This window comes from Danio rerio, chromosome 1, assembly GCF_049306965.1.
Source record: "Danio rerio strain Tuebingen ecotype United States chromosome 1, GRCz12tu, whole genome shotgun sequence".
NCBI classification, from domain to species: Eukaryota; Metazoa; Chordata; class Actinopteri; order Cypriniformes; family Danionidae; genus Danio; species Danio rerio.
In genome coordinates, this window is record NC_133176.1 from 51,013,910 (window position 1) to 51,032,138 (window position 18,229).

General features: G+C 38.1%; 1 protein-coding gene across 3 annotated transcripts in view; it reads right to left on the reverse strand.

The window, feature by feature from the left end:
• Nucleotides 1–18,229, reverse strand: part of neurl1aa (neuralized E3 ubiquitin protein ligase 1Aa) — a 127,359-nt gene that overhangs the window by 5,138 nt on the left and 103,992 nt on the right. For all 3 annotated transcript variants that reach the window (XM_021475292.3, XM_073947022.1, NM_001077558.2), the window contains exons 4-5: nucleotides 10,981–11,676; nucleotides 1,669–1,809 (exon numbers count right to left, since the gene is read on the reverse strand). In XM_021475292.3, the coding sequence (XP_021330967.1) occupies nucleotides 1,669–1,809; nucleotides 10,981–11,676 (837 nt within the window). The remainder of the gene's footprint in view (nucleotides 1–1,668; nucleotides 1,810–10,980; nucleotides 11,677–18,229) is intronic.

Here is an 18,229-nt window from a genome sequence, read left to right on the forward strand (position 1 = left end):
ACACAGATACACGGACACTGGAGAGTGAAGCAGCCGTGAGGATCAGTCGAGTTATCAAGCAGATCGCTCGTCTGTGTTTGTACTCGGTAAACAGCGGAGGGTGAACTGATGACCTTCTTGGCCAATCACAGTCATTTCTGTTGAGCATGTTTTAAGGAAGCCATCAACAGTGCCTTAAATGTTAACAGGAAATTGGCGGTTTTTCTTTTAGTTCAGTATCGTGACAAGTCTAATATAGTGAAAGAATTAGGTCATTAACTTGAGTTTGACTAATGGCATCTAAAATGTGTGTTTGGGAAAGAAAACGTAAGCTAACTAGTGCACTTTCCCTTAACTTAGCTGAAAATGAGCTCTGATATCCCCTTTTATTTTCACCATTCATTCAGAATGGATCTTCGGGTCATTCGGAAAGCGGTGAAATTATCAATTTGTGTCACTTTCTTTCGCTACTAAGATATACAGCCAGGTACACAACGTTCCCATGTAACTCCCAAGGATACTTCCGAGTTTTTTCCCACCGCAGCCTCGATTTTGCTTTCAAAAATGGCAGTTGCGTGAAATTAGTCTTTAGGAAGCTTTATAATATTATATGTGTGCAGACATGTTAGATTAATCAGCACTGAAGCCAAATCTGGAGCTAACCTAACAAAATAGCTTATGAAAACGGTCAAAAAAGAGTACACCCAAACATATATGTAATGTAATGTAACATATTTATATGTAACATATATTTATGGCCATATACTCAAAACGCTTTACAATCATGAGGGGGGTCTCTCCACACCACCATCAGTGTGTAGCAACCACCTGGATGATGTGAAGTAAGCCACAGGACAGCAGCGCCAGTGCACTCACATGGGGAGGCCATGATGAGAGGAAATTCGGCCAGAATATCGGGGTTACATCCTTACTCTTTAAGGGTATTTGTGATTTTTAATAACCACAGGGAGTCAGGACCTCAGTTTAACGTCTCATCTAAAAGACGGTGCTCACTGATGGTATAGTGTCGTCTTCACTGTACTGGGGCATTAGGACTCACAAGTTGAGTGCCCCCTGCTGGCCTTACTAACACCACTTCCAACAGCAACCTTGTTTTTCCCATGTGGTCTCCCATCGAGTTACTAGCCAGGCTCAGCCCTGCTTAGCTTCAGTGAGTAACCAGTCTTGGGCTGTAGGACGATATGGCTGTATATGTTCGTGAAAAAAATAAAAATAAAAAAAATCAAGAGAAACAAAAAATCTAAATCTAAAAAATGTCTAAAATGTTGTTAAAAATGTTGAACTTTGTCTTTTTTTTTTCAATATTTTGCATGAGTTTTTATGTATTATCTTTTTATTTTTCAAGATGTTTGGCGACTAAAATATAATTTTAATAAAGATGCATTTGATAAATCTGTATATATTACCTAAATTCATTGAGAAATGGATAAAGATACAAATTTAAAATGGCATGTACTGACTTATGTTGAGAACTGTATATGAAGTGTTCAAATCTTTTGTGTGAGAAAACATACACAATGCAACAAATCACATAATCTTAACATTTTCTTAAATTGATGCTCAGACTTGTGTACCATACCCCTCATAATCAGAAAATAAACAATGTGCTTCTTTTTTTTCTAGGAAGTCCTGAAATATGATAACTCTGTCTAAAAAAAGCATGCAGACCTTCAGTGGAGCTGCAGAAGGCAGCAGAACAACCACGTTCATGAAGACTGGGCTCTGGACTTCCACCACACAGGCCTGAGGGAGAGGCAGAGGGCGAACCAGGGCTGGACGGGTCACGAGCATCACCCAAGAAAGTGGAGCCTGAATATGCACATATAAACAGGTGACAAACAGTCAATATGATTGAGTGCTTTTCAGTTCTATTGTAGCAATAATGAATTCTATAAATGGCTTCCCCACAGTCTCAAGACATGCAGTAGGTAAATTGTTACTTAGATTTTTTGTCTTTTTTCTAGTCCAAATATCTAACAATCCTTAAATCTAGAATAATTTTCTAGACAAACAAAACATAATGTCTTGTTTTCAAAAATAATATGCCAAAATGAAGTGTGTTTTTCCTTAAAAGAAGCTAAATAATCTGCCAATGGGTTAGGACAAATAATATTATGTCAATAGGAAAAACAAGATTATTTTGCTTAACCCATTGGCAAAATTATTTTGCTTGTTTTAAGATAAAACTGACTTAATATTGGCATGTCATTTCTGAAAACAAGACATTATGTTTTGCTTGCCTATAAAATGCTTCTTGATTTAAGAAATTTGAAATATTTGGACTAGAAACAAGACAAAAGATCTAAATAAGAAACACATTTTTTTCAGTATAAATTGGCCGTAGTGTATTAGTATGTGCATGAATGAGAGAGTAAATGGGTGTTTCCCAGTGCTGGAAGGGTATCCATTGCATAAAACATATGCCAGAGTAATTGGAGGATCATTCCGCTGTGGCGACCCAAGATAAATCATGGACTAAGCTGAAGGAAAGTAAGTGAGTGAGTACAAAAAACAATATTGTATTTTATCATAAATAGCAATATCAAATATTTGATTATGAATTTGATTGCACAAACATTCTATAAATCAGTCAACAGAGCCTTCCCTGAAGCACAAATTGTACCTTGTAATTTAAAGCAGCACTCTGGACATATTCCAGATATTGTCACTATAAAAAAAAACAAAAAAAAAACTTGTATATATTTGTGTGATATAAACTGGTTGGTAAGTGAACGGACCGTGGGTAGACCTACTGAGGATATTTTTCATATCAGAAATGAAAATGACATTTCAAAAGTTCAAAAACGTATAAAGGAAGCGGTTCTTGTCAACAACTGTACTCTTGTCATACTCCTCGCAGAGCTACAGTAGACATATGGCATGACTGCACAGGTGTTGTGTTTGTGAGTGTGATGGGGCGCTTGTTTCAGTGATGTCAGTGCATTGTTTTGGCTGCTGGAGCTCAGGATGGAATCTGAATTTGACGTCTTTAAAAGATCATGCTGACCTGAGATTCATCAACAGATCCGAGAGCAGCAGACCTAAATTATTATACGACTTGAATAGTTCTCTCAGTGACCGAAACATTTAGAGCAGTTATTGACCTAATAAATATTATGAATTTAATATTAAATATTAAATTAAATCAATTCAGCCTTATTTCTGATTGTTTGTTCACATAACAACCCTGTAGAGAAAGATACATATTCAGTTTTGTATTAAACGATACCTTAAAATAAGTTATCAAAACTGAACATTATACAACCAATTACTGGAGGGATGGAATTCTGTTAAGGTTCTAATAGAATTGTTAATGGACTCATTAAGGAACTCATTATTTGGTATTTCAATCGAAACCAGACTCATTTATTTGCTTACAATCTTTTAATAAGTGCCACAGTAGGATTTCTGGGCCTTTAATGAAGTCTGTAGATCTGAAACCAAATTTAACGCTGCAGTATGTAAGTTTGACACCCAGTGGTTGAACTAGGTATTGCACTCCTAGTTTAAAACACATGCAAGCGCAGGTTGCCAGACTGACAACATCAATATGATGACTATCAAGCCTAAAGGCTGATTTAAGTTGTGTTCTAAATGAAAGCAATGGCGCGCGATAGTCGGAATATTTTCCATATTAAAAGAGTTTTTGTCCTAACTAACACCTGAACTTTATATTTTAGAAATGACTTCTATTTCTTGCATCTGAACAACAGGATAAATGACAATGATCGCCTCAGGTACACCACATGTGCTTTATTCAGTGTTAAATGCTAATAATGTGAGTTTGAATGCCATTGAATGCCAGCAGTTATTTCACCTCAGAATAATATTTCACCTTGAAAATAAAATAATCCATTTGAAATTGAACTTTAGAACTGTGACTCAGTGCAAGCCAACACATATCAGTGATTCATCATCTACATTTAATAATGTTAAAGAGGTATAATATGCATTAATTAGATTATAAACCTTACCATTTTGTTGAAGTGCAGTGAGTGCACTATTCTGTGCTTCTAAAGGGCTGTATTTAAATTTATGTTGTCTCTCATCTGGTGCAAACAGCCACAGTCTTATCACTGAGTATATCTTCATGTAGCAATGTTGTTAGTACATGGGGTTACAATGTAACCTGCTCACCTAATGTTTACCTTCACAATATGTATATTATTTGCTAATTAACAACCATCTCATGTGGAACTCTGAATCTGCATCTCATTTCGGAGGCTCTTACTGTCTACCAGAGGTCGCATTTCGGTCACGGACGCATACTTTGAGCACCTTTATGACTGAATTAATGAAATACGCTGTTTTTCACAAAGGCAACCTCGGGTGCTGAAATTAAATTGCCTGAAGTGGCATTGGGCGGGTTAAATGACCAAAACGAAGACAGCCGTTCTGGCACGTAACAGACATTTTCAAAGCAGAAGATCTGACTTCAACATTGTTTTTCAGATAAACAAGAATGTTCACTTAGCACGTGTCTTAAATATCTGCAAACATATGATATTTTTATGCTTTAGAAGAGGCAAAAAACGTACATACAGCACCTTTAATTAAACTGACCTTATTTCTGGTATGCTGGTTATTCTTATACATATAGGATATACATTATTGTATGAATTCTGAACTGAAAAAATCCAAGAAGTTCACCCTCTCATGTCAGCCTATTTGCATGCATAAGTCTGCATTTCCTCTGGATGAGATGTATGACAAATTTAAACTGGAGCCAGTGAGATTCTGTTTTGGGTCCATCATTGGTGTGAATTATGCATACGCGTTCTTTGCTCACGTTTGCATACAATATGCAAATCCTGCAACGTGATCCCCTATTAAGCTGGCCATCGGGTGAGGGGTTATATATGGGGTGAGGTTCACCGAGCATGATCCTTTATGAGTCTGACATGCCATTCCACCTTCCTGTCATTCCACACATGCACATATCATAAATCCCCCTTCTCCAGGCCTCAGCAACTGGCCCTGGATCACAAGGGCCCGGCCTCTTCAAGAGCATCTCTACTAGATTAACAGAGACACAAGAACAGCTGAGTCTCTCTAACCTCCAAACGCAGAGGGAGAGACTTCAAAAAACCTATTAGAGAAAGTCAGCCCTCTCTAAAGCCCTTTGTCATGCATAAAATGAGCACTATGTGTCAACATGGCAGAAAGTCTTTTCTACATTTTGAATAGCAAAAGGGTACTGACTAAACCAGTTGCGTGGTATAAGCAGTCACATAATTCATTTGTCAAATAGTTCAGTTTTTGTGTGTGTGTGGAAAGTACAGGTGTGATTTGTTAGTCATAACTTATGCTCTACATCAGGGGTGTTTGAAATGGAATTACACTATGCAGAAATGTTGAAAATGTGGAGATGTTGCTCAACATAGAAAAGATTGAGATGATCTAAAATATTTCACTATTTTGGTGTCACATGATCGTTGACAAATCATTTCAATTTGCTCATTTAATTTTTAAAGAAAAAAACATTATAAGCAATCGTGAGATCAGTGGCTTTCGCAATAAGTTTGAAATAATGAGATACTAAGGGGTCTATTTTAATGATCTAAGTGCAAAGTCTAAAGAGCAGGGTGCAAAAGCCTTAAGGGAGTGTCCGAATCCACTTTTGCTATGTTAAAGATGTAAAAATATGCTCTGCGCTGGTCTAACAGGGTGGTGCTTATTCTCTTAATAGGTTATGGGTGTGTTTTGAGCATAACCTGCATTAAACCAATTAGAGACTCATCTCCCATTTCCTTTAAGAGTCAGTCGTGTTGCGCCATGGCACATTTGCTATTTACATGGTAGACTTTGTAAGTGGAAAAACTGAACGTTTAAAGAACGAAGATAAAGAAAGAGCCTCTTCCAATAGGTCCTTACTTTCTCTTTCTCTCTTTCGTGGATAAGGAAACTGAAGACATTTATTAGCCTACATAATTAATTTAATTTGTTAATTTCAAAGATTTATTTCAAAACTATATCTGATTTCAGTTCTAATTTCCAGCACACAAATAAATGAACAATAATAACAAAGTTTAGTCAAAAAACTGAGTTATATCCAAACACATGTGCTATACCCTGTATGGTCTAAAGGTGAGAGATGGAGAGAATCGAAGATAATGTTTTTATTGTGTACATTACTTTCACGTGTTTGTACATTTAATTTAATGATTTAAATATTATATACATCTAGGGTTGGGTATCGTTTGGGGTTATTTCGACATTGGTGCCTGAACCGATACTTTTGAGCCACAAAATTTTAAGACAAAAAAAAAAGTAATTTTAATCAATTAATTTTAATACAAACAAGAACCACAGAAAATATTTTATGGGAGTGTAAGATTAATTTTATAAAGCTACTTTGACATTGCAAGACATGAAAGCATTGCCAACACTTTTCGCTTTCCGTACATTCAGTTGTGTTTGGGTGTGTCTGCATACGCTGTTAGTGGACACGCTTCATAGAGGGGGAACTGGAATTCCAGAAGGAAACAAAATGAACTGCTACACCCCCTCAATGAAGTGTATCACGTATTTTTTGTGGTTCTTGTTTATATTCTTAGCTTTTTTCTAATGTCTGAGTTTATGCACCCTAGTTTAATATTGCATTTAGGCCTACAGTTATGTTAGTCCTTTTCATTCTCAAGTTCGGAAAAAATACGTATTTTTAGAACCACTTTGCTTTCCATATATACAGTTAAGTTTAGGTGTGCTGTTAGCGAACACGCTTCGTAGAGGTGGAACTGGAATTCCGTAAGAATCGACTGCTACACCAGCATGTTACTAGGGGAGGGAGAGGTGTAAATAATTATTTACATTATTTATAAAATTTCCAATTTATTGTATTTTATAAACACCTACCCCCACCCCAACTCTAAACCCAACCGTCACAGTAAAGTAAAAACAGTAGTTGTACTGAGTATTAGTTATGCTATCTATTAAATTACCCAATAAATTGTTTTTTTTTAACGCCTTCTCCCACCCCAACCCTAAACCCAACTGTTACGGTACTGTAAAAATGGATTGGTAAAATAAAGAGGTGGATTTCAGAGGTGCCAGATACGGTTCCGGCTTGTTCCGGCACAAATACCCAACCCTGTTTACATCAGTAATCGATTTAATCCTAACAGTTAATCACTATATTCATAACAAACATATTTCCGGATTGAGTAATGATTTACCTTTTATATATTTTAATTTTGTGCATTCTGAATTGGGATTTATTTTTCCTGCAGCTTTCTTTATTACAACTATCTGATATATAGACCTTTTTCTTGGCAGCAGCAAGGAGGGTGCCATAGCAACCAGCGTCTTCTAGTAAAATGTTTAGAACTTCCGTTACAGCGTTTACAAATAAGGTAATTTGCAATCCGAAAATGGGTTTCAATAGCGTTTTGAGTGGATTACAGAGTGTTTTGTGACACACAACTTTAAAATGTGAGTGTTAAAGCCGTTACAATGTCAGATGTGGTTCAAACGCGAGAGAAAAACGTTCTTGTAGTTCATGTGTCTGCTGTCAGAAATACAGTGTGTGTGTGTGTGTGTGTGTGTGTGTGTGTGTGTGTGTTCCCGACCTGTCAGCTGTTAGCTCAGCGACTCTTCAATGTGTGCACATGCGCACACACACACACGCGCGCGCACGAGCAATACTTCACCGCATTATAGTGCAAATCAGATTACTAGCATGAAACTTAAGAGGTATGCAAGTCATGCAATTTACAAAAATGACCAATAAAAGTCCGTTACTGATACTCTGCTGGCTGATTTTCATGTTGATTGTAATCGGCAGCTGTTTTTGTTTCATTTAGTTAGTTTGTGTTGTGTAGTATTTACCACAGTATGTGTTTTTCTGTCATTTCAAAACGCCACTTGATTTTCAGCTTGTGACACTTATTCAATACATATGTTAGTGGGAAAGTACCGGCTACATGTGTGTGTCAAACATTTTAATGAATTACGTTTGTTTGGGCTGGTTATACGTTTGAAAGAAAGAGAAAATGTTGACTTTAGTGATGACGAGGCTTCATTTAAATGGCACAAGACGCAGTCTAACAACGAGGAGAAAATGCCTCACAGCAGTTGTTTACAATCCTGTTACATCACATTTCTTTGAATGGTCAGTCCAGGAGGTGGCGCTGATTATCAACAGTATTAGTTAAAACACATTAAAAGCAAATGAAATAAATTAAAACTATCATTTCAAAGCTGTACAAATGGGACTCTTTACACGCATCAGCTGCCCACCGGAAGTTCTTAGCATTCTCCTTGCGCATTTATGCAAAGCATAATGGGTAATTTTACATTCTAAGAAAAAGGTCTATAATAAAGCAAACTTTTTTGATACTTTCACATCTCTGGTATCTTGGCTGCAAGTCCCATTGGCTAATTGGGGATATTTTTCCAATCACAATTGCTTAACTTTACCACTTGCAGCCTTTTCAAATGTTATTTGTGGTTTACTCATATTTCAAGTCTTTTTGTAAAATCTTGCCGCTGTTACAGTTGAATAAGCACAGCGAGACAACAGCTAAATGATTACAATGACATTTTGAACCTTGAATCTTGAAAGAACAAAAACATTATGCTAAGAGGGGAAATAGGAATGAGAAATGGAGAGAGGAGATGTAAACGAGAGAAATGTTCTCAAATGAATGCTCTCAAATGAAGTGTGAATCGCCCACTCTCCTCTTCACTTTCTCATTTCCTTTCCTTCACCGCATGCTAATGAGATGGTGCGAGTGTGTCGGTGCGGCACAGAAAGGGAGGGAAATGTGCTTCCAGTGACAGACGTCTTGGAGAGTGCATGCAAAGCTAACGGAGGTCACTGCCCACCCACACAAACTTCTGTAATACTACCTGTTTTTAGCCGTGGATGAGTTTGTGTGCATATATTTGTTTGGTTTAAACTTTACTGAGAGCGTGTCGGTTGCAGGTGTGTGTGGGTGAGACCCGGAGCACTGTCTGGTGTTGTGAAAGGTTACTGGAGTGCATCTGTTTTTTTTTTTTTTTAATCAACAATCTGAAGTGATTCAGATGAGAAATTTAAATGAAATACATATAAATCTGATACCTACAACAGAAAAATCCGTTTTGAAAAGGTCTATAATTGCATTTGTATATTATAGATTATAATATATAGTGGTTCAGTGGGTAGCGCTGTCACCACACAGCAAGAAGGTCGCTGGTTTGAGCCTCGGCTGGGTCAGTTGGCATTTCTGTGTGGAGTTTGCATGTTCTCCCCGTGTCCACGTGGGTTTCCTCCGGGTGCTCCGGTTTCCCCTACAAGTCCAAAGACATGTGCTACAGGTATATGGGTATTAAGCTAAATTGTCCATAGTGTATGTGTGTGTGTGTGTGTGAATGATTGAGGGGGTGTTTCCTAGTGATGGGTTGCAGCTGGAAGGGCATCCACTGTGTAAAACATGTGCTGGATAAGTTGGCGGTTCATTCCACTGTGGTGAATTAAGGTTAATGAAGCGACTAAGCCGAAAATAAACAAATTAATGAATATTATAGATTAATTTAAATGCATTGCTTAAGAAAATATTTTGGGACTTTCTTTAATGCATTTGCAATTCTACTAATGATCTTCCTGTGCATGCTTCTTTAAATTCAATTGATCAGATAGATTGTTCTACCCCAAAATGGCATCAATGGCTTAGTCAAAGTGTCCAAAGTTTTTTTGTCTGTGATGTTAGGCGTGCGATTTTCGAGAGATTATGATTCGTTTGCAGGCATCCGGGAGTCTCTATGCATATGTGGGAGACTCCCGGAACTTACGGGAGACTTGGATGTCTGCAAGCTTCTTTTAACAACATGCTTGATATAATTAGCTATGTTTCCATCCAAAGATTCAAACTAAATTAATGCACAAACCTAAAATATCGCATAAAAGACGTGCGAATAAAGTATTGTTTCTATCCAAGGAGTCAAAGAGAACTTTCTGATTAACTGGCGCAAAATATACAAAGCAAAATGGAATTTACTGCAGTAGGAGAAGCTGTGTGAATCTTTTCTTTATTGAATAAATTACTTGCACCTCAGAAGACAGCGTGAGACGCGGAGCACAGGCGCTCTTGACAATTATTGAGGTCATTAATTATATAATAACACTAATACTGAAACGGTTAATTTTCATGCATTATGCGCATACATTTTTATGCACATTTTCAAAACTGACGAGCATATTGGCATTTCCATCAACCGTTTTTTTTTTTTATGCGCATCTCCAAAATGTGCATAAAAATATGTGGATGGAAACGTAGCTATTAAAAAGGTGGAACTAGACTATGTAAAAAAAATGGCCAGAGTATAATAGATTATTGAGGAAACATTATTGAGGATTGGTTATTATGCATGGTAATTATATGGCTCCACTAAACATAATTCATTGTGGCATCAGTCTAAGACATGCCTTGTTTAAAAGGTGGATGAGGAGCTTCTGTTCTCCAATTGGTCAGATATTGTAAAACTAGCCATGGAGGACTAAAAACCAATCTGTTTTTAACATTCTTGCCATTTACAAATCAATACGGCACCATAGTTCAAATAGACTGTGCCAAGATATGGCTGATATTTCGTAGTCTTAACCATGCACAAGTCATTTTTCAGTCACTCCTTCATATGTTTCAGTTAGACTACATTAAGGATTTTGTTGAAATTATCATGTAAAAGCTTTAGTACTACTGAAATCATGGTTTGATTTTTGGAAATTGGATTTTACCAGGCGTAACTATTTTACATTTGTCCTTTAGTGGCTAATATATACGAATACACACAAGTTTTTAAATACACAATTTTTAAAAGGAGGAGTGGAACCAAACCCCACTACTAAACCCAACTGTCATTAGGGGATAAGCAAGTCTAACTAAATTGTACGAATGAGATCGTACACATTCATGTAAATTAGCAGCTTTATCAAAAAGTTACAAATTGCTGTGAGACAGAGTTGGATTATTTGATGCAAAATACATCAAGCATGCTTACCCAGAATCCTCAGCTGTGTGACAGCACCATGCAGTCCAAAGAACATCCAGAGTGGTCTTGAGTTGTCCACGCACACCTGCATCCCCACATTGGTGCCATTATGGCTCAGAATTACTTCCCCTTCCTGGGTGACCAGGAAGCCCAGTATATCAGCACTTTGCAAAGCAGTAGGCACCCTACACACCGCCCAGAACTCCTTACGGTCTACCAGCGCTTCAGGATTGTAAGGGAGGTCGCTAGGACGAAGCACTGCTGGGTCACAGGATGTCACGCCATATGAGAGGGACCCAAATCGAGCAGGACTGGACTTAATGACTTTGATGAAGATGGTTTCGCCAATTCTTAACGGGCGATCTGTGAAGACCAATGTGCGTTCTTCGCGGTTGTGTTCAGATCGTGCCACGGTCTGTTCATTGAGGATTTTAATGTGGGCACCTCGGAGCTGGTGGAAACGAATGTCACATTCCAAGGTGTGAGGAAGCAGTGACGACTGCTGGGAGTTCATGGAGTTTTGAGGAATGGGACAAGTGACGGGAGCAGGAGGGAGTCGAAGCCTGGAGTCATCTTGTGGCAGGTTTAGATCACAAAGGCTGACGGACAGACGGGAGGTGTCTGCTTCACGTCTTAAAGAGGTGGATCCACGTACTGTGGTGAAGGATCGTGGCCGGAGAAGGTCTGGAGGTACGACTTCACTCTCTGTGGAACAGAGATGAGATACAATTGTCAGATTAGCTGCAGTATTTACTTTAAACACTATAGGTTGATTCAGTGGTTGACCATAGATTGACAAACATTGGACAATTAATGAGCCTGGCTCATATCAGAAAAACTAGCCAAAGATGATTTACTGATTTATAGGCCTAATCCAAACTCTATTTTTGACTGACTTCCGTGTGCCGTTGAAGGTAGAATAGTCTAGGAAATTTTCATATCCCTTGATTTCAAGTGTGGAAGACTCCATTTCGAGGGCTATCTAGCCCTTCGCCTTAGCCCTATGCCTTCAAGCTAAAGAAATTTGGGACACCCCTACCCCTTCACGTGAACGCACAAAATGAGGGGTAGGGCTAAGGGGAAGGTCTGAGGGGTAGAATTGGGATTGAGCCTTACTGTGCTGGTTTTCATTGGTTTAGCTACAGTACATTCCAGGTTGATATGATTCTGTTGTACAGCATCCATTTTGATCCCAAAGCCCCTTGTTTTCAAAACAATATTCAAAGTTCCTCTCATCTAAATTGATATGTATCTCTAGTATAGTGTCTTTGTTATTGGCGGGTCACAGTCCTACAAAAATTGTTCTAATCATAATTGAACACGTGAACCAAATAATCAAAGTCCTCAGACTCACTAGAAAATGTCCAGCCTGGAGTTGGTTTGAGATTGGACACCTGTGATTGTGACCATTTTAAGCTGGGTTGCTCTTTTTTATTCTCTTTTAATCGGCACTGTAAAGATTTGAAATCACTCTCGACTACTACAAAGACATTCGTGCAATGGAATACAACTAGCATAAATAAGAAACTTGAGTCCTTGTTATTGTTCACCTCTTTGGAGATCAGTCTGTGTAAAAGTGAGTTCAAGGCAGCTAGCGTAAATGTAGCGCATTACTATTTTACATAAGTGCTAATGTTGTTTCCGAACTTGCTGCCAGGGAGTGTCTCTTTACCATTTACACCAGTTACTTCAGCAACTTCTAGGAATAGAACATTGTAGTAATGCAATAGTATGCCAACATAGCGCAGCAGTCATAACATACCTAACCCTCCTCGCTCCGCTTGCTTAAAATAGTGCTAAATATGAATGAAACGCTGTGTTAGCAACATGCTGGTTGTACACCAAACTTAATTCCCCATTCCTAGTAGCCTAAAATAGCATATTACAGTATTTTAAAGGTAGGCTAGCTTAGCTTATCATAGCGCGGCATTCAAACAAGATGAAGACTGCCGTTCCCTCCGTTTGCAACTGATAGCCCCACTGGAGTGTGCCCCGTATTTAGACCTCATCTGTGCATTCGAAGACAGCCAGACCCCAGACAAAAATATTAGCACTAAAATTGACTTTCAGTGCTAATTAGCTTGTTAAAATTAGCTGCTCCTTTTAAGAGCCACACCACTGATAGGGAGAACTTTATTTAACCTACTCCATGAAATAGATTTTATATGAAAAAGCTTATATATCAGTACCATTTGTTGCATAGTAAAAAGTTTGGTCATGCTAACTTATTTAATATTTGCTTATTATTATAATTTTTTAACTCTATAGTGTTTTACATCACCATACTCACGGCACTGTTGCCTTTAAAGAGATGGTTAAACAGAGAAGGAAGTGACTAAAAGATAAAAAAAGGTGGAGGTCAAGAAGTGTGATAGAAAAAGATAAAATAAAAAGAGAGACTCGATTTCTCTTCCTGTGTCTGTCTTTATATATCGACAGTGACCCAGAGAGACTGTTGATTAGCCCTTGTCGCAGATAAACCCTCTTAGACCCAATTACAGTGTGTGTGCGCTTCTGTGTGTAAGTGGCTCGGCAAACAGTGAAAGAGACAGATCAAGAAAGAGTGGTTCTTCAACCCTCTATATTTAGCTCTGTAAGGACATAACTCATTTCCATCAGGATGAAGGACGTAAGAACTTAATCCCCAACATGCAAAGCTAACAGGTCAACAAATGACTTATTGCCTAATAATACACGAGGCCACTATACAAACAGCATGAAGCAATATCTGTGACACGGGCCAGCAAACGACTTATTCCCTAATCATGCGCAAGACTACTGTACAAATAGAATGAAGCAGTGTCTGACGAAATTGTTTTTCTTCTGCCATTCAGAATGCCTTTCTTTATCGACGCGGCTCAGGTGACAAAAAAGGGATTCCATTATCACCGTAGCGTTGAAATGCTTGCTTTGTACAGATAGGGTAAGTAAATGAAAGTGGGTTTGGTGATGCATTATAATGGACCACAATAGGCTCGAAATGGTTGCAGGCCAAGAAAGGCTACTAAAGTATAAGTCAACCCTACTTGTGCGAGGTCTTGAGCAAGTCCTTGCAAGTTTCAGCTTGAGAATATGGTGTAGCATCTAATACTGTAAAAAATTTTGCCTGTTCGCTTACACCACAACAGCTTTTTTGAAATTGAAAATACATGAATCTTCAAAGTTGAAGTTCTTGAAAATGCAGCCGTATATGTAAATATATTGTATGTAAATACTCATGTAAAAAAAAAAAACACTACAATGCTGGAGTACATGGTAGTGTTGTTGTTGCTTAACCAACAGTGGATCTGCATCTTGCATACATGGCAAATTTTATATACACATCAGCACCAATTCGTCAACAGCTTGTTGTCATTTCTTCTTTACAGATACTGTTTACTAACAATGTGACAGTGAGAAATACTGCCTTGGCATATTTAATACAGACATTTTGGCCATTTTTGCAGATGTGTAAATGCAAATGGAAAATGTTTTGAAACTTTTTTTACACAAAGGAAAAACTTTTCTTTATTTCGCTATATTTTTGTCATGCAAACCTAGCCTAACTTTCACAAGTGGAACATTGAACATCTGGAATCTCCAACCCTTTCTTAAAGCTGATCCATACTTCTGCATCAAGTGCATGTGTATGCTCCGGCGCAGCCTTTGCCTGGTCACATAGCCCTTGCCGTGGCTGACACTGGCGCTGATGTGCATCTCTCAAAAAATTTAACTACATATTGCAACGATGTATTGCTGACCAGCGTCAGTGGTGTTAAGAGCCGCGAGCCTGATAAAGGGAATGCTTACAAGTGTCAAGTCCCTTAAAGAAGCACCATATGGAAACTTTTGTTTTGTGTTTACCTTATGATTAAAGTTGATGCATGTTCCTGCCTCTGAATGAGCGAGTTTGAGCAACTTGCAGTGTTCAGCAAAAACAAAACACCCACAAAGAAACTCGACACAGAGGAACATAAAATCCTGTTGCCTGCTAGCATTTCAGAAGTGTTATTGCAGAGCAACACAAACACCATGCAGAAGTATAAATGCGCGACTACATGCAAGGCAGGTGCCGTAGGCCACGTAGATCACTTGATGCAGAAGTATAAACCAGCCTAAGCTGACTCAAGAGGCACCTTGTGTGAGATTCTGCTGCTGTAGCTCACCTGCTTCAAGTTTTGATATTTTGTGTGTTCATAGATGCTTTTCCACAAACCTCTGTTAACAAGTGATTATATGAGTTTTTGATGTTTTTGAGTCAGCTTGAAACAGCCTGGCTATTGTCTTTTGACCTTTGGCATCAACAAGCCATTTTGAAATGCCTAGAGAAATGCCACTCACTTGTTGATTACTACATTCAAGAACATTCTTGAATGCCAATGCTAAACCCTACAGAAGGTGTTCTGTGAAAATAATTGAACATCAGATGTTTGTGACCACTCAGAACAGCCTGTTTGGCGCCAACAAGCATGCAGAGTTACATATATTACCTTTCTTCCCCATTCTGATGCTTATTTCAAACTTAATCAGTTCGCATTCATCTACATCTATAACATTGCACCCACAACATCTACAACGTTGCACACATCTACATTAAAGTTGCTGCCCTGTGATTGGCTGAATGCATGTCTATATTAATGAACAACTGAACAGATGTAACTGGTACATTTTCTGTTCGTCAACTCTGTATCCCATTATTTAATCTCATATCTAGCATGATGAATCTGAGGCAATGTCTTTTGATTTTGCACAAATCTGTCTTTGTTGTCAAGTTCATTGTAGTGCTACATGATGTGCTATGAACGGCAAATCCGTGTCCCAAGATACGACTTAATTTTCTTTATTGATCTTTTGAGAACACTTTCCGGGAACTTCAAAGTGCCTTGGGAAGAAACAAGCGTGGTATAGCCTGTGCTAATTAGTGAAATATTAAACACTACTAAGGAGAGAGAGCATGGTGATGGCCCAGGGGCATTAACTCTAACAAAACTACAAAATTATTAAAGGCAAGACGGAGAAATAAACTAGAGTCATTTGTGGGCAAGAAAAATAAAGTCACTGGAGATAATGAAGACATTCAACACTTATAAACAGGCATGGTAATTGCTTGGTCAAACTTTTGTGAATAGGTTATCATGAAAACAAAAAACTCAAAACTAGCTAAGAAAATTGGTCATAACATTTTCTTTAAGTCTAAGTTGAAAGGTTAAACTAGAACCAGTATGTAGTTCTATGAATAAAATCTGCATGCATGATTTGCTTGTTTTTTATGCTTATTCTTTCTAATAACCAGTTGTGTTGAATTCAGATTAAAATTTGTTACATAAAACTGGCCTTAACAACTGAATAAACACTTTTATAATGCTAATGACAATGGCCAGATTTCAATACAGTATATGAGATATACCTATAAAGACTTTCTTATGGGGGGTTGGATTAACATGAGGGTGAATATATGATGACAGAATTGATCAAATTTTGGATACACTCACACTTTAAATGCATGGTTAAAACCCACACACAGCTGAACACACCCATTTGGATGGGGCAGAGAACCGAGTAATGACATCACCACAGGGGGTCTGGCCGGAGTGTGTCTGTTATATCAGGCTCATTAGAGTAAAGCCATGCTGTAAATAGGATTAATCCAGGCTTCAGTGGCCCACACTTGGCCTAATCCTGGAGGAACTGACGTAAGCCTAGAATCTAGTTTGAGCAGACATACAGCTTCTATTTGGACAAATTAAATAAGGGGACAACGAGAATGGTTGACAATGGACTAAATAGAAAAGCAATGAGTTTCTGGCCATTCTGAGTACAAAAATTGCATTAGGTGCTTTGGGATGGATGTTATCCATCTATCCCGTCCATGTTGTCCATCCATATCACTCCCCTTTATCTTATTCCTGTCTCAACATGTCATTTCTATTCTTCCATGGCTTATCCCAATCTTAATAGGATCAATCCATAATGTGATCTGGGCTCTCAAGATTCTGTCTATAACAGTGAAAATAGAGCTTTCACACAGAAAAGCACTGATATAATAATTTTTTTTCAATAACAATGGCTACAGTACTTTCTACATTATATTACAGCATGTTTTTGAGCAGGGGTGCCCAAACTTTTTCTTATGAAGGGCAAAAAAACAAATTTGATAGGGTATATGCCGAGTCATGCTAATAGGACTTTTAATTTGCCAGTAACCTGGGTTAACCGCTTCCGGTGAATGCCAATGCAAAATCGACGTGTCTAAGGTCTGTTTTCTTAAAAATCAGTGATCTCCACTAGCTGAATGATATCCGATATAAAGTGGGTCTCAGATTGTACAAGAAGCACTGCATTAAATTACATTTTCCCCGCCATGTCTTTATAATATGAGCATTTAGTTTACCCCAGTATATTCAATGGAGCTTCTGTGGTAGACTGCCGATTCTGACAGGCACATGCAAGTAAATGGCTTTTTGTCTCGTTTTACGCTTGAGCAACTAAATGAATGCCTAAGTCTATTTAACTGAATGTATTTTAATTACATTACCACATCGATGTTGTAAAAAGGAACCGTATAAGATGGAAAAAATAACTCACAATAACAAGTCACCGGAAGTTTATCAGTATGGGAACAACACTAGCTCAGCATATACTCTATTGAGGGCTGTGGCACGAAGTTGAATATACCAAATTGTATAACATAAAGTTTGCCATGGCTAATTTCCTAATTTAGTTCAATGCTGAATACACTAGTTAAGCTGCTCTTGTTTTTGCCTCGGTTTGCTCACCGATGTCTTGTGCATTGTCTGTCAAGTGACTATATTTACATATTAGTCTGATTCATGTACAACATTTAAATGACACACTTTATTTAGATGGCTTTTTTTGTATATCTTTAATTAAACAAAGAAACAAAAGGTTACGTCAAATCTTAAAGGCATTTTCCCCACTTAACTCTCCATCATTCTGCCTTTCATTTCAGATGGGATGGCGGGCCAAACCAAAGGGTACCATGGGCCAAGTTTGGCCCGTGGGCCCTACTTTGTGCACCTCTGTTTTTGAGAATTGATATCATATTCAATGTAAATTGTTTCAACCATACAATACTTTAAATTCCTGTACAGCAGGGCTATTCAATTGGCAGCCACCGAGGCAATTTGTTCCGGCTAAGAATAAATTTAGTTCAGTCGGAAAATGGCCACTATAGTTATGAAGTGACGTGTGTCTGTTCAATACAGCACAAGCTGCAGTTGAAGGCTGCGCAGAGAGTGACATTAAGCAAGTAGCGTGG